At 43.6% G+C, this 22,546-nt stretch overlaps 1 protein-coding gene and 1 long non-coding RNA gene across 3 annotated transcripts in view; one reads left to right on the forward strand and one right to left on the reverse strand.

Annotated features, from left to right (window-relative positions):
• Positions 1 to 7,583, reverse strand: part of ADAMTS19 (ADAM metallopeptidase with thrombospondin type 1 motif 19) — a 192,852-nt gene extending 185,269 nt beyond the window's left edge. Inside the window, exon 1 of one of the 2 annotated variants that reach the window (XM_033928967.1) lies at positions 7,041 to 7,583. In XM_033928967.1, coding sequence (XP_033784858.1) covers positions 7,041 to 7,107 — 67 coding nt within the window. In that variant the 5' untranslated portion in view covers positions 7,108 to 7,583. The remainder of the gene's footprint in view (positions 1 to 7,040) is intronic. The other variant, XM_033928966.1, reaches the window with a different exon arrangement.
• The window catches only part of LOC117352520, a 95,038-nt gene continuing 79,104 nt past the window's right edge, over positions 6,613 to 22,546 (forward strand). The window contains exon 1 of the long non-coding RNA XR_004537712.1: positions 6,613 to 6,768. This is a non-coding gene — a long non-coding RNA (uncharacterized LOC117352520). The remainder of the gene's footprint in view (positions 6,769 to 22,546) is intronic.

The following is a 22,546-nucleotide window of genomic DNA, read 5'->3' on the forward strand; positions in this document are numbered from 1 at the left end:
GAACCCGATGTTGAGGGGCTCACCTCAATCAGAGCGGAGCGCTTCCGTGGGCGCCTCGTGGTCGGCAGGATTGGACTCGCTGCTACTGAGACCGAAGGACGCTCCAACGGGGAAGGCTTCTTAGCCGGCTTACCTGCAGGGTGCGACGCCGGCGCGGTATTGACGAAGTAGGTGCCGACTGAGATGGAGCCGACGTTGGTGCCGGTGGTGTGGAATCAGACATCTCGGTGCCGAACAATAACTGCTGCTGTATCTGGCGGTTTTTAAGTGTTCTCTTCTTTAAAGTCGCACAGCGGGAGCAGGTAGACGCTCGATGGTCAGAACCAAGACACTGCAGACACCAGTTGTGTGGGTCTGTCAGTGAAATTGGTCGAGCGCACCGCTGGCACTTTTTAAACCCGTGTTGAGGGGGCATGAAAGTGAATACGGCTTCGCCAAATCGAAGGCCGAGGCCTCGATGATGGCAATAGGCCCCGCCGGGGTTAACCAAAAACTGAAGAAAAAAAAATAATTTTTTTTTTTTTTTTTAGAGAAAAGAAAAGAAACAACGGAAATAAAATTTCCAAAAGGGTTTACGCGAGCGGGAAGGCGATATTTACTAGAAAAAAAAGAACTTTCAACAGCCGTTGAAAGAAACGCGTCTTCTTAGCTCTGCGGAAACTAAGAAACTGGGGACCGCGCGCCTCTGTCGGGCGGGAAGGCACTCGCGCGTGCGCGGTGCAGCCTACCAGAACTTTCCAAGTTCTTAGAGTGCAATCACTCTAAAATTGTCCGTACCGGGGCTCCGTCGGTGCCGTCACCCATCAGTCAAGAATATGCTGCCTGCTTGTCCTGGGATAAATCTCTAATGTAATGTAATGTAATTATAGCTTCCTAAAAAGCTTATAAAAGATATAAAATATGCAATACAAACAACACAAAGACAGCTATCATATTGCTATCAAGCCATTGTCATGACCATATTAGCATAGAACAGTGATTCTCAATCTTTTTTCCTTTGGAATACATCTGATGGACAACACTTGCATATGTGACACACTGCAAACATGACCACTAAGGAGTTACATGTGATCATCTAATGTGCATCCACACTGGTAGGTTGTATCAGTTTTGAGGAAAATTTATGGTTTTGAACTTTTTAAGTTTCATCACGTACTTCACTGATTTTTTGCACTTGGGGGACTGTTAATCAGGCTCAGCCCCATCATTTACCAACGTCATCCAACAGCACTGCTCAAGCGGAATGAATGCTCACTAACATCTAAACATCTTTACTAACATAAGTCATCTTTCTTATACTTTTTGAGCCGTTTTTATGCTTTGCAATTTTGTTTTCCTACCTTTGTGGTAGGTTAGGGAGGGCCGGTGCTACGATGTCCTATCTATGTTGCTGATGCCTGACGGGTATAGCATACTGAGCACTTCATTAATATTTAATTACTATATTTGTAGTGAGATTTTTCTTATGTTTTTGTATTATTTATATTTAAAAATCTAGAATCGGAGTGATTATTTTTCTTCTATTTTTGAATATATAATTTTAAAAAGCAATAGTGAAAAAATGGTACAATCCCACGAGGAAAAAATCAGCAACTAGGTATAAATTTTGTGTAATAGAAGATTTGGTTCTTACCTCGGTAATCTTCTTTCTGTTATAAGACGTGGAAGGGCATAATCAAAAGAAATGTCTAAGTCCAATTTGGAAGTAGGGCGCTAGTTACCCAAAGTCGGTAGCAGAAAAATGTCTATTCTCAAAAAGTACGTCCAAATTTTTTTTTTTTGTGAAAATCGTCTATCTGTACATCCATGCATTTCATAGTCCAAATCGCCATTACGTCTGTATTTATACCATATTCTCAACCAAAAATTTGTCCAAGTCCCAAACACCCAGAACAAGACCTTTTGGACGTGGGAGGGGCCAGGATTATGATGGACAGGTCACCCAGACATGGCATGGCTTCCCCTGCCTTTCAGCTGTTCGGGCTTCCCCCTGTCGGCTCTGCACATGTGTGAGAGTCGCTCTCACAGTGATTCATCAGTGGGATTGGATGGGGATTATGACAAACCTTCACTCAAATTATTTGCATGCAAACTTGTTTTAGCATCATTCGCTCTTTTGGAATCGGCCAAAAATCAAACAGCAGCGGACCCACACGGTCTTACCAACCCTGCTTAATGCATCTAGGCCTGAATCTTTTAAACAAAAAGGATACAATTCCAAAATTATCTCCCAGAATATCGCCTCCTCCCTTGAAATACCCAGAGAAAACTTACTGAAGTACTAAGATAAGAACACCACAGAAAGAATCCCTTAGTGGTGACATACAACCCAGAGCTAGAAAAAAAAACCCCAGAAAAATTATAAGACCTACAGCCACTACTCCAGGAGAATGAATTACTGAAAGAAATATTCCAAGCTCCACCCACGCTGGCCTTCGCATAGCCATCTAATCTAAAACAAAAACTGGTGAAAAACATACTCCCAACACAAACTCATAAGGTAGAAAATGTCGCACATCCCTGCAATATGCCAAAATGCAAAATGTGTCAACAAATTTCACAGAACCACAGAGTCACTCACATGGGAAAAACATTCAACATAATGAAATCCATCACGTGGTATATATATCATACAATGCAAAAAGTGTAAAGAAGAATGCTACATTGGAGAAACAAGCCAGATACTAAAAACTAGGATTAATTTACAAAGATACCATATAAAAAACTGCAATGCTAACCAGGATATCATCTCTGTGGGACAACACTTAAAAAAAAAAAAAAAACAGAACACTGCATCAATAATTTTATGATGAGAATACTGAAAGGCAATTTTAAGACAATCCAGAAACGCAAGACATGATAAAATATTTTAATACGCAACAGAGAGGATTCAACAAAGACTATGGGCTAGATTCACTAAGCTCACCGATCGTGTACCAATGGTTTTGCAATCGTTTTCCGACCTGATTCACTAAACAGCTGTGCGATCAATCTCCAATCCGATCCGCACATGCAAATGAGAGGAAATGGCATGCATAAGTAGGAAGGCAGTGACTCACTACACTGAAGAAAGAACACCAATTGGGCTTTTCGATCAGAAAAGAAGCGACTGCTGAGGACCAGTCGCTCACTGTCCCTGCCGACTTTCCTGCTCTATGCCACCCTGAAATCCTGCATAGATGGAAGAAAACTTTACTGAATAAAACCCAACATTTTCTAATGTAAAGGATGTTGCCTTTAATTTTCCTTATAGTCTTGTATGCAATTTAAGACAATAATAATGAAGAAATGGAATGAAATAATAATCAAATCACCCTGCTCTCTGCCGCCCTGCCTCTCTGTGAGCCCTTGTTTTTCACCCGCGGTTTTAACCTACGGGTTTAAAGCGGGAATGCACTACGGCATTGCTCAAGTCTGACTGAAAAACATTGAAATGATCCACTGGGCCAGCGAGTGTAGCCATCCCTCCCCCTTTCATTTTGATCTCAAGCTTATGTGGAGATCAAGCGCATGCACGGATCACTTCTACAGGCAAAGAGGATGGTCTGCGCATGCATCTGGATCGCTCTGCAGCGATCCGTGGAATCGCTGTGGAGTGTGCATCTGATCACTTCATGAGAACTCTGTAGTGAATGGTCACCTGGAAAGACTCGGCCAGGGATCGCCCAGATCGGTGAGCTTAGAAAATCTAGCCCTTTGGTTTTTTTATTGCATTACAAAAACCATAAAATTGTACTGCTTTGTCACCTTCTTATTACCTATCCATAACTCTGTCTTTCATCTTGCACATCCCTCCTGCCTCCTGTGAGACTATCATTGCAATGCTCTTATGTTTCACTTATACAGTATTTATCAACATTTGCTTAATTCTGATCTCTAATTCTGATCTGAAGAAGTTACCTTCCAAAGCTAATTTAAAAATGCATTAAACCCCCCACCCCCACCCCCATCCATTTTAATAAGCCATGGTAGAGGTTTCTACTAGTGCTGCCCAATTCGCTGATTCGAATCAATTCACCGATTCATGTCGGTGAATCGATTAATTTTCTTTAATAAAAAAAAAAAAAAAATTGGGCTTTCCGATTCACCGAGCACCCCTCCTCCCCACATAGCTTTGGGCCTCCTAAAATCAGGAGCAGCAGCGCTGATAGCAAAAAGCCTGTCCTAAGTGCTGCTTCTTGATGGCCGTCCACTGCCGCTGCTTCTCCTGCTTTAGAAGGCCCGATATCAGCTCACAGGGGAGGGGGGGTGAAGAAGTGCTGCATAAGCGCCAGTGCTGTGGATACCCTTGGCTCCGCAGCTTTCGGTGGACCCCCCAAAGGACGGCATGTTTTCCCCTTCTCCCTACTGTCAACCGGCTTCCCCCTGGCCTCCCAGTCTTACTTTCAAAACTAATTACGGATCCTCGGTGATGTAGCGATTCTAGCAGGTTGCCATCAGCCTCCGCTATATGCTCCCTCTGCCGTGGTCCATCCCAGACCAAAACAGGACGTGATGTCAGAGGAAGGGTGGGACCACAGCAGAGGGAATGTGCAGCTGAAGCTGACAACAGCCTGTTAGAATCGCTACATCAACAGGAATCCTCTGCAGACCATAATTAGTTTTGAAATTGAAGCCGGGGGAAGCCAGCTGACGATAAAGAGAAGGGGGAAACATGCTGGCCTTCGGTGGGGCTCCTGGTTTAGCTATTAGAAGTACACAGAACGAGGGAGGCAAAAGAGAGGTACATATGCCGAACTGAGGGTGAGGGCGAAGGGGAAGAAATAATGGGTCTTAAAACAGAGGAGAGAGAGATGGTGGACAATGGAATGGAGGGAGGGAAAAGAAAGGGAGAGAAGTTGAACCCAAGGGATGGTGTGGAGGGAGGGGAGAAAGAAATACTGGATGGGGGAAGCAGTCATTAGAGAAATGCTGTACTGTGAGGATGAAGACGAAAAAAAAAAAAAGGAAAAGGTGCCAAACCTCCAGGGAAGGGAAGGGTAGAACAGAAATGAAAGATGGGATGGTGATTGTGGATAAAGAAGAAAACATCAAATTGGCAGGCGACCCTGGCAAGCGAGTTAACAGAAGACTAATAGAAACCAGAGCCTGGGACCAACATGATTTGAATAATGACCAGATATCAAAAGGTACTACTACTACTTATCAGTTATATAGCGCTGAAAGGCGTACGCAGCACTGTGCATTTTGACATTTATAGACAGTCCCTACTCAGAAGAGCTTACAATCTAACTTGGACAGACATGACATATAGGCTTGGGGATGCAGAACCCAAGGTGAGAGGAGTTAGGAGTCAAAAGCACTCTCGAAGAGGTGGGCTTTTAACTGGGCTTTGAACACTGCCAAAGATGGAGCCTGCCATAGGGATTCAGGCAGCTTGTTCCAAGCATAGGGCGCAGCAAGAAAGAAGGCACGGAGTCTGGAGTTGGCAACTGAAGAGAAGGGCACAGACAGGAGGGACTTACCAGCTGAGAGGAGCTCACGGAGGTGGGAGGGGCACAGTGGGAAATAAGCAAAGGGAGATAGTGAGGGGCAGCTGAGTGAGTGCATTTGTAGGTCAGTAAGAGGAGTTTCAATTGTATTCGAAAATGGATAGGAAGCCGATGAAGTGACTTTAGGAGAGGGGTAACGTGAATAAATAAGCTCTCCTGGAATACAAGTCGTGCTGCCAAATTCTGAATAGATTGGAGGGGAGCGAGAAAAAGGTAGAAAAAATAATTTTATTTTCTGTTTTATGATTACAATATGTCAGATCTGAAATGTGTATCCTGCCAGAGCTGGTGTTAAGACTACGAATGTGAGCTAGGACCTAAGAGAGAGATGACCAGTATTTGTTTGTTTACACCATAGCGCCAGGGTGGGTAGGAGAGGGCAAAGAGGCTACAAAATAAACCCGCCAGGACGTTTGGGGGGAAAAAAACACCACCACCCAACTGGGCAGGAAAATCACATTGAATTAAAAAATTCTTCCCTGAATCAGACAGCACTAATTTCTACCACAGCCCAGAGTGCTAAATGTGCCCACTACAGAATTCTTAATTTCCTATTAACTCAGCACTAACCAGTTAGCATGCACTAATGCAAATATGTTAACTGGTTAACATCCCCACCCCCATTCTCTGCCCGTGATAACCCCCCCCCCCCCCCTTTTGGGATTGTTTTTTTTTTTGTTTAAATAAATAAAGGTAACATAAAGGGAAAGTTTTGCAGTAGCCTATTTCCCCAATGCAAAATGTGTGCTAAGAGCCTAATGAGGTTTAGTACAGGACCCCTGCATTGGTATAACCAATTTATTTTCCTCCGAAGAGTGGGCCACCACGACTCTAGCTCTTGCTGTGCTAGCACGCCAACGCGTCATCAGGACAAGACAATTCCCCCTCCCCCCCCCGAATCCATTTCGGACTGGGCCTCACCTCTACCAGGCGGCAAACAGCTGACGAAACACCTGCCAGCGTCGCTCCCCACACTATCCTATCCTTCTAAATAAAAACCTCGGTATTTCTCACTTTCCTTCCACCACCCCCCCCCCCCCGTAGCTGGAGAAACACGGCACATTTCAAACTCGCCGCCCCTACTCTTATCTGCCATTCCCCGCCTCACCTCCCACGACGGAAGCCGCGCGCCGGTGCACGTGCCTCCCCTCCCCCCCCTCGAGCGGATCCAGCAACTGGAACGCCAGAACTGGCCCCTGCCACTGCCGGAGAACAGTGTCGTGCTGGACGGGGAAGGCAGCCGATGCTTACTTATCTGAGCGTAGGCAGTCTCGAGGTAGAACACGTTTGTGAAATGAAGCTATTTCATATTTATTCGCTAGATCTGCATCCCACCGGGCGCATATGGCGTTAAGTGTTCGACGCTGGCTAATAAGAGCTACAGGGAGGCGGTATGGTGCGTGGACGGAGCCACATGTATCGTTCTGCGCGAATGTAGCTTGCCATGCATTGCTTACGTGAGGGGAGAAAATACGGTTTTCCTCTCCTCACGCTGTAAATTTAAATAAAATACGGTATATACACACAACAGCAAATTAGCCAGCTTACCTAGAGTAACTCCGAGTGTACGTAAACAGAGCAAACAAAAAAGGCAACAAATGTGGTTCGGTCGCATTCTGCTTTTGTATCCTGTCCACGGTCCGGTTCAGCAGCCCCCAACAAGGCGCTAGAGTCACGGAGTTGGCGCTGTTGGTGAGACGTTGCCTTATTTTGCCCTTTTTCCTAGAAAGTTTGTGCATCGGTCTGCACGGTCCACCGGCGTGAAGGTTTTATTTTAAGGGAGTAAGTACATGGAAAGCGTGGGTAGCTGGGCAGCAAAACAGCACGTTACTGCAGCTTTTCAGTGGTTCTCCTTATTTACCCTTGCAATTAGACTAAAGGCTGCTCAAGTTTTCTATTGAGTTGGAAGCAGCAAGGCAGTGAAACACCCCCACCCACCCCAAATCGGAGGGAAAGCAAAACAATAGTCCAATGCACACAAACTACTGCCTGCACAGACACGGTCAGGAAACGATATAATTATGTAGGCACACGACTACTCTGCTATATCTTGTCGCGGTATTCTCCAGCAACTGGAGGAGTGAAAGAAAAAAAAAAAAACCTGGCAGGAAAAGAGAGCTGAAACTATAGGAGACTTTGCAGGACTTCCAGGGTTTACAGCGACCCTTTTCACCAGGGGGTTTTCCTTCTGCCTCACAGTGCTCAATCCTAGTTGGCTGCTGCATCCACTCTATTTGCATAAGCTATGCTGGAGGTAGGAACAGGTAAAAGAACCAGCGTTTTATGAAGCAAGGTGGAAGCCAGAAGCAGGATACTGTATTAAAAAAAAAAAAAAAAAAATTGCTGGGACTTCTCAAACTTCCCTTCTCCTCTTACACATCTTGGCTGAATGGGGTTAATAGCACATCCATGGAAAAGGAAAGATAAGCATCGATTACAGCTTGGGCTGCTGAGTTCTTTGTTAGGATTCTTACATCAGCTGCTATATTTTGAGAAGCTCACTTGTGCCGTGAATGGACTTTTTTTAAATTTTTGTCTTTATAACAAATTCAAAATAAGTCCAAGAATTAATATCTTGATATTAGTACTGCTGTTAGTCCACATGAATACACAAATACATGAAAGACATAAAAACAACAACAAAAGATAGGGCGATAACCTTCATATTGTACTAGTTTAAAACATGTTTGGCTAGTTTTCTGGCAAACAGAAGAGCCCCTCGCCTTGGGATACAAGCAAAGCAACAAGGAAAGACATGGGGGATGTCTTTGCAACCAAGTCTATTAGAAACAGTGAGTCCGAACAAGGATCCCGATTTCAGCGTATAGAAGATGCCTTCTTCAGGGGACACTCTGCTTTAGAAGTTTTTTTAAACCTGCATCGTTTCATCCAAATGGCTCCTGAAGAAGGCGTCTTCTGTATGCCGAAACAGGGACCTACTGTTTCTAATAAAGACTTATCTTGGTTGTAAAGACACCCCCCCCCTTGTCTTTCCTTGTTGTTTGGCTAGTTTTCTGACCAAATACTCCCTCCCTCAGCTCAAAAACCAATAAGCAAAGGAACGTAATATTTTAAAAAGAAAAAAGTGAACCCTCAAAAACAGGGCTGGCCCAGCCACTAGGGGGACTAGGCATTCACATAGTGCAGGGGTAGGGAACTCCGGTCCTCGAGAGCTGTATTCCAGTCGGGTTTTCAGGATTTCCCCAATAAATATGCATATTCATTGGGGAAATCCTGAAAACCCGACTGGAATACGGCTCTCGAGGACCGGAGTTCCCTACCCCTGACATAGTGCGTCACAATTTGGTGGGCAGCACATAGTTGCAGCAATCAACATGTGTATGTATGTTCAGTATCTTCCCATGCTCTCCCCAAAGTGTTGCTTTATCCTTCAGTGGTGGCACTCATCATGCCCAGTGTGGGGTCTTAAGCATCCATGCATATTCAAGGCCTGACAGGTTCTTCTCCCCCTCCATATTTCCCATTTCAGAAGGACAGGCCCTGAATATGCACAGAAACACAAAGCCACACACCAGGGTAGGGCAAGGAAGAAAAGCCCATGAACAACTAAGGGTACCATGGTGGTGGGATAGGGAAGGAGAGAGATGCTGGACACTAAGGAAAGGTAATAGAGAAGGAGAGATGCTAAACTCCACAGTGAGTGAATAACCTCAAGTTACCCTGTGGTGGGGGTGGGGAGAACACATCAGAAGGTTTGTATAGGATGTCATATAATTTTGGGCTTGCCTTCCATTAAAAACAACAGCAAAAGAAATCGCTGTGGTTTGAAGGAAAAAGGTGGGGTAAGGGTTGACAGATGTTTAGAAGTTGAGCAGCAACAGAATATCATGATTTATAAATATGTTAGACCAAATCTTTATGCTTAAAGTTTTCTTTGAATAAGCTCAGTTATGTGGAGAGGTATTTTTGAAATGATGTCTAAGTATGAATTTGGTCATTTTGTGAAGTACGTCCAAAAATCAGGTAGAGAAAATGGTCCTTTTCGAAACTGCAAAACATCTATCGTATTTTTTTCAAAAATTACTTTTCTAAATGTGTTCGCCCATAGTGTGTTTATCTTTTTTGACCATTTTCAAAAAACAAAACATTCAAATGAAAAATGCACAGAACAAGACATTTGGACATAGGAGGGACCAGCATTTGTAAAAGTCTAGCCTCACAGACATGCCAGCAGAGCAGTGGCCTGTATTTGAGCCATCTCCCAAACGTTTTATGACTCTCTAATATATTAGACTAATCCAGTACTTAAATACTCAGGGAATGACTATTCGGGAGTTCAGATTCCACCATTTCATACGAAATTGGTAGTAGTGGTCCTCTTCATTATTCTCTTCACAGCTCTAAATAATTATTTTCTAGCTTTTTATATATATATTTTAAAGGTTATTCTTATTAATTCTTAAGGTCAATATATTTAATTTTGACTTATCTTAAGTCCTTCTTGGTTCCCCTTCCCAACGCGTTTCGTCTGTCTTTATCAAGGTCGGAGGAACAAAGATAAAGGGTTCACTTTTCCCCCGACCTTGATAAAGACAGACGAAACGTGTCGGGAAGGGGAACCAAGAAGGACTTCAGATAAGTCAAAATTAAATATATTGACTTTAAGAATTAATAGGAATAACCTTTAATATATATATATATATGAAAAGCTAGAAAATAGTTGTTTAGAACTGTGAAGGGAATAATGAAGAGGACCACTACTACCAATTTCGTATGAAATAGTGGAATCTGAACTCCCAAATAGTCATTCCTTGAGTATTTAAGTACTGGATTAGCAGAGCAGTGGGGCATCCTAAGGGGCACCGCAGTGAATGTCACATAAGGGGTCCCAGGCACACATCTCACATTAACCCTGCTAAATTGTTTGGGGAGTTCCCCCCCCGCCCCCCCGAAAAACAAACAAACCCTATTGGACCCATCTGTCTATCACTCCAATAGCCCTTTAGCTGTAGGTGTTGCCTATATGTCAGAACAGCAGGAATTTGATAGGCTCACAGTTTCCACCACAAATGTACTAGTTAGAGTGGGAAATGGGCCAGGGTCCCCTTCTTGGAGTCCACTGCACTGAAAACGGTGACGGAGTTCAAAGAAGCGTGGGATGAGCACAGAGGATCTAGAATCAGAAAATAATATTAAATATTGAACTCAGGCCAGTACTGGGCAGACTTGCACGGTCTGTGTCTGTCTGTATATGGTCGTTTGGGAGAGGATGGGCTGGAGAGGGCTTCAATGGCTGGGAGGGTGTAGATGGGCTGGAGTCGGTTTTGATGGAGATTTCAGCAGTTGGAACTCAAGAACAGTACTGGGTAGAGCTTTGGATTCTTGCCCAGAAATAACTAAGAAGAAAAAATTTAAATTGAATCAAGTTGGGCAGACTGGATGGACCATTCAGGTCTTTATCTGCCTTCATCTACTATGTTACCATGTTACTCCAGACACCTGCTTGCTGCTCTAATAGGACTGGCTATAACATCTGCAGAAGTCATACAGGCTTGTATGTACTGTTTCCTTCATATCTTTGGGAGTGGGTGGGGGGTCAATGACCACTGGGGGAGTGTGGAGGGGCATGTTTACAACCCCCCCCTTCCCCCAATGTTCATCTGGTCAGTTTGGGCACCTTTGTGGCACGTGTTCATTTTCAAAACAGGTCTAGCCCCAAACGTCAAAATTGTGCCCTTGACATTTTGTAAAATGTTTGATTATTGGTGGAAAACATCCAAGTCCTAAGCCCACCCAAGTCCCGCCCAAACCATGCCCCCTTGGAATTTAGGTAAACAGCATAGAAAATAGGTTTCGAAAATGGTGATTTGAACATTTTGGTGATTTAACCGTCCAAGTGCCACTTTATGTCATTTTTTGGGCATTTATGTTTTGAAAATGAGCCCTAAAGTCATTGATGCAGTGCTCTTGTTATGCTGCCTTCATAATGGGTATCCCAGTGCACTATCCAACAGTAGGCTAAACTACTTCAACATTTCTTTCTGCCCACAGGCTCTTCAAGATCTTCACATGCTAATTATTTGATCAGACCTCTGGCTGCCAAATTGAAACTGGATACATCACATAGTATATTGCTTAGTTCTGTCGCACTGACCCTTTGAAGTTCATTCGTTCCACTGGAAATTAGACAAGAGAGCTCATATAAGAGGTTCAAAACAGGGCTGAAATCTTGGTTGTTTAACCAGACTTTCCCTGGTTTTAGTAATGGTTAGGTTGATGTCCACCTTTGATCTACTGTTTGACGTAGGATATCTTGCAATAATGTTGGTTCCTGGTAAATTTTGCATTTAGAGATATATTGTCCCAGATTCCTTAGCATCATATTCCTCAATTCTTTTCTAAGGAAGGAGAAGGGTGAGCAAGTACCAGATCCCATGGGGGGAGATCACAGGGGGAGGGTACTAGAGAGATGCTGAACCACAGGGATAGGGAGGAAATAAAGTTAAAGATGCCATATCTCCGAGGGAGGGAAAGGGGATGGGAGAACAAAGATGTCAGACTATGGTAGGGAGGAGGAGAAGGGAAGAGAATGAGAAGAGAGATATACCAAACCACTAGAAGGGAGAAAGGGAAGGAGAGAGATGGACTGCTGGAGGAGGGAGGGAAGGAGAGAGAAATGCCAGGGAAGGGAAGTAGAAGAGAGATTCCAGACTAAGGTAGGATGAGGGAAAGAGAGTGATGCCTGACCATGGAATGGAGGAGGAAGGAAGGAGAGGAGAGAGATAACAGACCACAGGAAGGGAGAAGGGAAAGAGAGATGTCAAACTACTGGAGGGGGAGGTTAGGAGATAGATGCCACACCAGGAAAGAGATTCCGGGGGAGGGAAGGACAAAGATGCCAGACCACAGTAGAGAGGAAGAGGGAAGGAAAGGAGAAGAGAGAGTCCCAGAACAGATTTAGGAAGCTCTGCTGAAACAGCTTGATATTGATGGCTATGTTTCCCAAATTCCAGTATAAATGTGGAACTAGGGGGCTGTGTCTATACAAGGCAGCACTCCCAAGGCAGAATGGTGAAAGGACAGGATGAAGTGAAGGAAGAAGAAGCAGAAGAAGGAAAAAGAAAGGCAAAATGGTGAGGGAATAGAGGTGAGGTAGGGAAAATTAAAGAAGAGTGAACAGAAAATATTAAGGGTAGAAATATAAGGTAAAATGAGGAAAAAACTATTTCTCTTATATATATACAGGAGTCCATCTATACTTTAGCTGTTGATTCCCACTAACCGCAAAATTGTAGAAGGGTATCACTTTAAGACAGGGGTGTCAAACTCAATCACATAAGAGGCCATATTCTGAAATACAGTCTAAGTCACAGGCCAAATTTTTTATTAAGATACTTACCCCCTCTTTTACTAAGGTGCGCTAACCGATTAACGTACGCTAATTGCTAACGCATCCATAGACTAATATGCACGTGTTAGCATTTAGCGCGTGCTAAATCGATTAGTACGTGCTAATCAGCGCACCTTAGTAAAAGAGGGCCTTAGTCTTAGTGGAAGGATTCTGGGTTAGATGGACCATTGGTCTGCCCACAATGGCTCTATCTTCTTCCACTCAACCAGTTCCTAACTCAGTCTGTCACTTTGGGGCCCATCCCGAGGGCACTCAGTTTATTTATTAGACGTGTGTGTGAAACACTGTCAAAAGCTTTGCTAAAATCTAAGGGACTCATAATCAAAATACAAATATATCTAAAGACTCGCCTAAATTGGTACTTGGATGATCAAAAAGACAGGTCATCCAATAATCAAACAGGTTGCCGATAATCAAACCGGTTGCTAATGATCTAACAGGATTTTAGACGTATCTAAAACCAGCTTAGGCCTTTTCCCTGCCTCTGTGCACCCAGAGCAAAAAGAGGCATTTTTGAAGGAGTGGGTAAGGCGGGATGTGGGCCAACCTAGACTTAGTCGTCTGGCAGCCATAATCGAAAACTTTGACAGGTTGCCTGGATGGAACTTATACGTTTTGACTTAGACCAAGTCAAAATAGATATAAGTTCCAGATCAGGCCGCTGAGCTGATCGCGGCTGCACAATCAGCTCAGTGACCCAGGCAATCCATCCCCCCCCCCACCCCATAATAATCATGGCAGGAGGGATGCCCAGTCCCTCCTGCCCGAAGCCGCCGTGCTCCCCCTCCCCCCTCCCCCCCGAATGTTCCCTGGCAGGAGAGATGCCCAATCTCTCCTGCTGTGATCCCCCCAAACCCTCCTGCAATGATCGCCAGCAGGAGAGTTGCCCAATCTCTCCTGCCGCGATCCCCTGAAACCCCCCCCCCCCACCAATGTTCCCCAGCAAGAGGGATGCACAATTCCTACTGCTGACACTCCGCAAACCCCCTGAAAAGCTCATCACCCCCCGGACCTCCCCCCCCAAAAGCTTACCCCCACCAAGACCACCCTAACCCCACCCAGGACACCACCAGGACCCCACCTGGACCCCCCTTCTAAGCTTGTTTCATTGGCTGGCCAGACCGCTCCTGCCTGCGACCGGAGAGAAGTACTATGCAGGGGAAGGGGCAAGGTTGCATAATTTTTGTCAAAGGAGCCTTCTTTTTATATCATCCAAGATGAGAACATTACTATAGACAATTACATAAATGATATTTTGTTGGTCTCTTTCTTGACTATTTTTATTTTATGTTGATCCAGCACTGCCTCAGTTCAGGGGCTGTCTGGTTTAATGTTCACCATCTTATCCGGAATTCTTCAAAGACCATTGAAACCTGGCGTACTGGCCATCTTATCTGTACTTTGGTTTCATCTTCTAGTCTTACTGTAACAATCACCTTTGTTGAAATGTTTTTCATGGGACCTTTACAGGATTGACTGCTCATTGGTAGAACTTGGGTCCACTTCTCATTCATTTATGTGTGTGTGTGTTTTTGGGGGGGTTTTTCTTTCTTCTATTCTACCAATTTATGGTGCCTTTTTATCTCTGATTGAGCCCGTAAATCACATTGTGCATTCACTTGTTAGGTAGTATATTAAGCACTGAATAAACAAACATTCTTTGTAGGAAATTCACAGTGGGGAAAAGGAAGGAGACTTGGGGCTCTTTTTACTAAGCGTTTTTAGCGCACGCAGCATTGTAGCGCACGCTAAACCCGTGCTAGGCAGCTAGAACTAACGCCAGCCCAATGCTGGCATAAGCATCTAGCACGCGCGGCAGTTCAGCACAAGCTATGCGCACACTAAAACTGCAATCGCAGCTTTGTAAAAGGAGCCCTTGAAAAGGAGAGGAACCTATGCAGACAGAGTATATGCAAATCAATTGTTTACTCTTTTGAAGAATACAAACATTACGGGACACATTTCAAACAAATAAGAGAAAATATGTTTTCACTCAACAACTAGTTAAACCATGGAGAATTCATTGCCAGAGTTAGCATAACTGAGTTTTCGAAAGTTACTGGAGAAGAATGTCATTAGACACCCTGGGGGTAAGGAACATGGAATCTAGCTACTTTTTGGGATCCTGCCAGCTACTTGTGACCTGGATTGACCATTGTTGGAAACAGGATACTAGGCATGATGGACCTTTGGTCTGACCCAGTATAGCAATTCTTATGTTCCTACGACAGGAGCACTCTCTCACTACTGCTGCCTCCACTGCTGGCCAATGCCCAGAGAATGCAAACATCATCAGGCTTAAAAAGAATCTTATCTCATCAATAAATGACAACATCTGAGAAAAATAGAATCAAGTATGCCAAACATTAGAGGGTGAGATGTGACAAGAATATGTATGCTGTTTTTAGAAGCTGAGAACATCTCCATAAATCAGGTGCCATCACCGGAAAGATTGGTTACATTACTGGACTATTACTTGTGAAGATGTCTGCAGAGGCTAGGAAAGCTTTTATGAGGCATAACACCATTCGGTCACAGGTGGTTAGTATGATTCGTTCCAAGTTTTTACAGTATATCTTGTTCAGTTGGCTATTAATGCATGTGACTACTGGTGAATTGCAATTTATTGATGAATGTTTTCTACAAATTTCACTGTAGAAACATAGAAACATGACGGCAGATAAAGGCCAAATGGCCCATCTAGTCTGCCCATCCACAGTAACCATTATCTCTTTCTCTCTCAGAGAGATCCCACGTGCCTATCCCAGGTCCTCTTGAATTCAGACACAGTCTCTGTTTCCACCACCTCTTCTGGGAGACTGTGCCATGCATTTACCACCCTTTCCGTAAAAAGTATTTCCTCAGATTACTCCGGAGCCTATCACCTCTTAACTTCATCCTATGCCCTCTCATTGCAGAGTTTCCTTTCAAATGAAAGAGACTCGACTCATGCATATTTATATTATGTAGGTATTTAAACGTCTCTATCATATCTTCCCTCTCACGCCTTTCCTTCAAAGTATACTTTTATGCTGAACAATTGTTAAAGGCTTGGCATTAGAATTCATAAAAAATAATAATGGAGGAATAATATATTTATTTATTTAAAAACTTAATATACCGCCTGGTGTCACAGCGGTTTACAAATAAACGTGCATAATGCAAAAACAGTACAAATCATTCTTCAAAATAATATCAACACATATGAAAACAAGGCCTACAAATATTTTTTTTAAATTATAAAACTACCCAAACAACATTGGGAAAGATAAATCTAGGTGGAGTGACAGGTTGTTACAACTGTAAACCCAAACTGCAAAGACTTCACATACAGTAGTCCAAAAATAGGGTTAAAAACAATCTCAGTATCTGCCAATATTGTTGTAAAAAACATATTGTGGCTGAGAAGCATCAAAGGTTAAAAAAAATCTATTGAACAGAAATCCACAGTTATATTCTTTTAGAGTAAGCTAAAAAATAAGTTTTGTTATAACAACAATGTCCACTGTTTTGCATCAGAGTGTAAAGACTCCTAAGAGCTGCAGTGACTTCAGTGGGAGGGACAGGTGGGCAGGCAGGGATCCCCAGCAGCAGCAGCTTCTACGGACAGGCAGGGAATATCCTCCGTAGTGGCCAGGCTGCGTACCCCCAACAAGCGGTCCACGTACTCCTATGGGTACGCGTACCATGTGTTGAGAAACACTGCTATAGATGTTTCCCAGAACTGAGTATGGGTGGAAGAACTGACATCTATGGATGAAGCACCGCACTGGCTTCCATGCTGCTGGGCGGGGGTTTGACCAGTGAATCTTATTGACTGGCAGGGCTTGTGCATCCCTGTTAGCTATTATCTGCTGCTACAGGTTTGGAGGGGGCCTGAGTTCAAAGTTGGGGGGCTTAGGCCCCATGGCTATGCCATTGCCTGATCATCAAAGAGAGGGATCATTTGCATAGCTCATGCATTTTTTGGATAACACTATGTAATATGATTTTTGTTTCTGGGTAGTTAGTGTAATTTCCTAATTGCTCATGTCTAAAAAGTATAGAAAATGTCTATTATTTCCAGAAAACTTTGTTTTTCTGACCAGGATAGTCAAATTTTGCAATTTATCTATTTAAAACGTTAAAAGGCCAAATTTTCATCTTTTCATTCTTATAAGGTCATAAAAAAACAATATATGAATCACAATTAACATGAATTTATATTGAAGTTATACAAAGATGACCACAGCTTTAAAGAAATATTTACCAACTCGTTCGTTGCGCTCACAGTCAACTATGAAGCTATCACTTGAGCATCCAGATGGCAGCGATCTATGTGGCTGGGCCTTGTTTATGGAATGCTTTGAGTGGCTACTTGAGGCAATGTAAAGATTTGAAGTTCTTCAAAAAATCTTTGCAAACCCATTTATTTGCAAAAGCATTCTTTTAAATCATAAGATATATTCCTTACTTAATGTGTCCGAGTTTTGTATAGATATATTATGCCATTTTACTCTTTGTAAGATGTATTTTGTTATTTTTACCCTGGTTATATGTGAAGATTGTAAACCATGTGGAGGGGCATAATCAAAAGGAATGTCTAAGTCCGTTTTCGTCCAAGTCGCAAGTCGTCCAAAGTAAAAAATAGCTTAGGACACATTTTCGAAAAATACGTCCACATTTTTTTTTCATTTCAAAAATCGTCTAACTATACGCCCTGTCAATCTGATCGTCCAAGCCACTAAATCGTCCATCTTTATACCACATTTTCGTCCAACTTTTCGTCCAAGTCAAAAATGCCTAGAACAAGCCCTGTTGGACGTGGGAGGGGTCTGCAAAGTGATGGACTGAACACCGAGACATGGCACCTAAAAAGTGGGGTACCTTACAGGGCACTGCTGTGAACTTCACAAAAAGGATGCCATGTTTTCATCTCACTACATATAGGTCATGGTGAGCCCCCCAAACCAGAATCCCCTAGACCCACTTATCTACCACCCCAATAGCCCTCATGGCTGCAGGAGCCACTTATATGCCAGTTCAAAAGGGTTTTGGGGCTGTATAAGGGAGTGCACATGTTTCAGTATCAATGCAGTGATTACAGGGGCTTATGGGCATAGGTCCTCCTCTCCATGGGTCCCTAACCCATGGAGACTTAAGACCAAGACGGCTTAAGACACCTCTGTGCAGCGTGACTAGGTGTTCCTATGCCAGGCTGCCAGGTGATGATGTTCTGGAGGCACAATTTTCAAGTTGTGATTAATATTTTTATGGGTTTGGGGGGGTTGGTGATCATTGGGGTAGTGTGTGGGGATCTGTATTATGTGTTTGCTGTGCTTATCTGGTGACTTTAAGTGGGTTTTTGTGACTTAGACCATGTTTTAAATAGTCTAAGTCACAACATCCAAGTTCCGTCTAGGCTCTGTTGTTAAACTTTCAGTACAACTAAGTCTAAGCCTGCCCATGTCCCGCCCAAATCCCGCCATCAACAATCTTCCTGAAACTCCCCGTTTAGCTATGGTCGTTCAGCGGCACTATAAAGGCCTAGGTTATTTAGAAATACGTCCAAAACCTGGTTTGATTATTGGCACTTGGAAGTCTTTCGTTTATGATCGTCCAAGTGCCGACATAGGCCGGTTTTTGGACATTTTTCTCTTTCGATTATGAGCCCCTTAGGATATAAGCGGTGTAGACATTTTTTAAATAAATAAATAAATAAATATACAAAGCCCTCCAAAATATAGCTGGTTAAGTGCAATATTCAGCACTTAACCGGTTATAAAGAACTGCATAAAGATAGAACTGCCTTCTATGCAATCCTATTTATGCACTTAGAAACATAGAAACATGATGGCAGATAAATGCCAAATGGTCCATCTAATCTTTCCATCTGCAATAACCATTATCTCTTTCTCTCTCCGAGAGATTCCACGTGCCTATCCCAGGCCCTCTTGAATTCAGACACAGTCTCTGTCTCCACCACCCCTTCTGGGAGACTGTTCCATGCATCTATCACCCTTTCTGTAAAAAAGTATTTCCTTAGATTACTCTGGAGCCTATCACCATGGGCTTTAACACGAGTCAATTTTTGGAAGCTAATACGGGCAGATTTCGGTGCCAAATAAAGGTCCGAAGAACATGGTTAAGATGGCGCTTATCTGTTCTGGTGATCCAGACAGGTAAAATCTGGATAGGATATAAAAGTTTTGGAAGCAAACCATTTTCACGAGCATGACTCTCCCCATCAGTGACAAGGGCAGAGAGCATCATCTATGACACATAGATTTAATATTCCCAATAGTGGCAGAAATATTGGCCTCATAAAGCTTCTGTGGGTCACAATATAATGTGATACCTAAGTACTTCAATTTCCTAGGTGCTATGCCCATCCCCAAGTGTGTAAACCAGGGATCTGCGCTAGAGTCATGCAGCAATAATGCCTCGGTTTTGTGGAAGTTTATTTTTAGACCAGAGAAGGACCCATACATTGTTATTAATGACATTAAGAGGTGAAAATGTTTATCAGCTTGCCTGACATATAAGAGCATATCGTCAGCAAACATACTGATGTGAAACTCATGGTCTCCTAGTCTCAAACCCTCCAGCCTTGGATCCTGCCTGATGCGAACAGCAAGAGGCTCCATAGAAAGGAGAAACAGCAAAGGGGAGAGTGGGCACCCTTGGCAAGTGCTCCTCCCCAGTTGAAATGCCTCAGTGAGGCTCCCATTCACCAACAACCGCAATGTGGGACAATGGTATAAAGCAGCCACCCAGCCCACAAAATCTCCTGAAATACCAAATTGGTCAAGAATCCAAAAGAGATGGTTCCAGGACCCTATGTCAAATGCTTTTTCGACGTCTAAACTAGTTATCAGGGCTCTATCCGAGGTAGAATGGGGTGTTTGGAGAACCGTAAGCACTTTCAAGTTCATTGATGCATGCCTCCCAGGTACAAAACCAACCTGATCCTTATGAATCAAAGCAGGAAGCAGGGTGTTAAGACACAATGCGAGGATGCCTGCCAATAGTTTTATGTCTTGATTCAAGAAGGAGATAGGTCTATAAGATCCTAATTGATCTAAGGGTCTGCCAGGCTTAGGCAATATGATAACATGAGCTTGGTTATGAGAGTTTCCAGGCGGTGTAGTGACCCTCAAGCTTGTGAAGAATTCATGTAAGGAACCCAGTGCACCCAGTGGGAGAAGTTTATAGAACTCAGGGCCATATCTGTCAGGGCCTGGGGGTTTTCCAAGTTTAAGCTTATGTATGGCTATTTGTATTTCCTCCCCATTAATCGGTTGGTTAAGCATCAGTCGCTGCTGAGCCGTTATGGTAGGGAGCGTGAGATCTTGAAAAAAGTCAGAGTATGTGCTATCGTCACATGGTTGGCTGGGTCATGTGTAATTTCCCGGTGGAGTCTTTTATGCTTGTGATCATATGGCTAGCCTTTGTGGATCGCACTAAGTTAGCCAGCATATGTCCCGTTTTATTCTCCCATATATGTAGTTTGTATTTATAGTAATAGATACTTTTAGCCGCTCGTTGATTCAGTATGTCATTAATTTGCATCTTCACTTGCCGCAGTCTGACCTGCAAAGATTGGTATAATTTAGAGATGTGAAGAGCGCGCAAGCCATGTAATTCTTTGGTCAACACCGTCAAGTCCTTCTCATGCTTCTGTTTGGCTGCTGTAGAATATGCCAAAATATGGCCTCGCATAACCACTTTTGCAGCTTCCCAATAGAGGATGGGGCCCTTGTCCTCCACAACATTGGTTTGAGAAAAGTCCTCCCACTTCCTCCTTAAGAATTCCAGAAAAGCAGGGTCTAAATATAAATGAGGGGACATCCTCCACACGTGACTCCAGAAGTCTGGGAAAACAGTAAACAAATCCGACACAAGAGGGTCTACCATATTGGCCTGCACCAATTTAGAGAACAGAGCCTTTGAGAGCAGAATGTAGTCTAGTCTAGTGTAAGTGTTATGGGGGTGTGAGTAAAATGAAAAATCCCTGTCGTCCAGGTGGAGCGTCCACCTAGTGTCAAGCAAACCTAACTCCTGCATCAAGAAATTTATCCCGCGAGACTAGTGGGACTTGGTAGGCATTTTTATGGGCTTACAGTCTAATAAGGGATTGGCTACAATATTAAAATCCCCCTCTAATATCAACATGGTCTGAGAACTGAGCAAGGGTCCCCACCAGGGTAGAGAAAAAGGCATGGGAATATACAGTATGTTTGGTGCATATATGTTTCCAAACACAATATGGTGCTCCCATAGCTCCCTTTGCAAGAAGAGAAATCTACCGTCAGGATCCTTTATCTCCTTATGGAGGTGGAATGGTAGTCTCTTGTGAATAAGTGTAGCTATACCTCGCTTTCGAGTACTGTAAAAGGCAAAGTTAATCTGCCTCACCCAATCCCTCCTAAGCTTAAAGTGTTCGATAGTATTCAGATGTGTCTCTTGGAGAAACACAATATCACCCCTTTCCTTTTTCAAATATGCAAGTAGCTTAGTTCTCTTAATGGGGGAATGTATACCATCAACATTCAAGGATTTTACATTCAAATTAGCCATTAAGAACATAAGAATTGCTGCTGCTGGGTCAGACCAGTGGTCCATCGTGCTCAACAGTCCGCTCCCTCAGCGGCCCCTAGGTCAAAGACCAGTGCCCTAACTGAGACCAGCCCTACCTGCATACGTTCCGGTTCAGCAGGAACTTGTCTAACTTTGTCTTGAATCCCTGGAGGGTGTTTTCCCCTATAACAGCCTCTGGAAGAGGGATCCAATTTTCTACCACTCTCTGGGTGAAGAAGAACTTTCTTACATTTGTACAGAATCTATCCCCTTTTAACTTCAAAGAATGCCCTCTCATTCTCCCTGCTGTGGAGAGGATGAACAACCTTTCTTTATCTACTAAGTCTATTCCCTTCAGTATCTTGAATGTTTCGATCATGTCCCCTCTCAATCTCCTCTTTTCAAGGGATAACAGGCCCAGTTTTTCTAATCTCTCGCTGTATGGCAACTCCTCCAGCCCCTTAACCATTTTAGTTGCTCTTCTCTGGACCCTTTTGAGTAGTACCGTGTCCTTCTTCACGTACGGTGACCAGTACTGGATGCAGTATTCCAGGTGAGGGCGTACCATGGCCCGGTACAGCGGCATGATAACCTTCTCCGATCTTTCATGATTCTCCTTCTTAATCATTCCTAGCATCCTATTCACCCTTTTCGCCACTGCCGCACATTGCGCGGATGGCTTCATTGACCTGTTGACCAGTCCTCCCAAGTCTCTTTCCTGGGGGGGGTCACTTCAAGTAACACCCCAGACATCCTGTATTCGTGTATAAGATTTTTGTTACCGACATGCATCACCTTACATTTATCCATGTTGAACCTCGTTTGCCATGTCGCGGCCCATTTCTCAAGCATGTTTCAGATCTTCGCAATCCTCCTGCATCTTCACTACTCTGAATAACTTAGTATCATCTACAAATTTAATCACCTCACTTGTGGGGAGAAGTCCTGAAAGATGAGAATTTTTTTACCCTAAAAGTTGAGCTTTTTCCCCTTGCGATAATAGAATAGAACATTTTCTTTGGTAGCAAAGTTGAGAAATCGAGCAATTACTGGTCTCAGGCACTGTTGAAGAGCACATGCCCAAGCACCGAACCCTGCGGTACTCCACTTGTGACGCTTTTCC

This window comes from Geotrypetes seraphini, chromosome 1 (genome assembly GCF_902459505.1).
Source record: "Geotrypetes seraphini chromosome 1, aGeoSer1.1, whole genome shotgun sequence".
In the NCBI taxonomy this organism is placed as follows: Eukaryota; Metazoa; Chordata; class Amphibia; order Gymnophiona; family Dermophiidae; genus Geotrypetes; species Geotrypetes seraphini.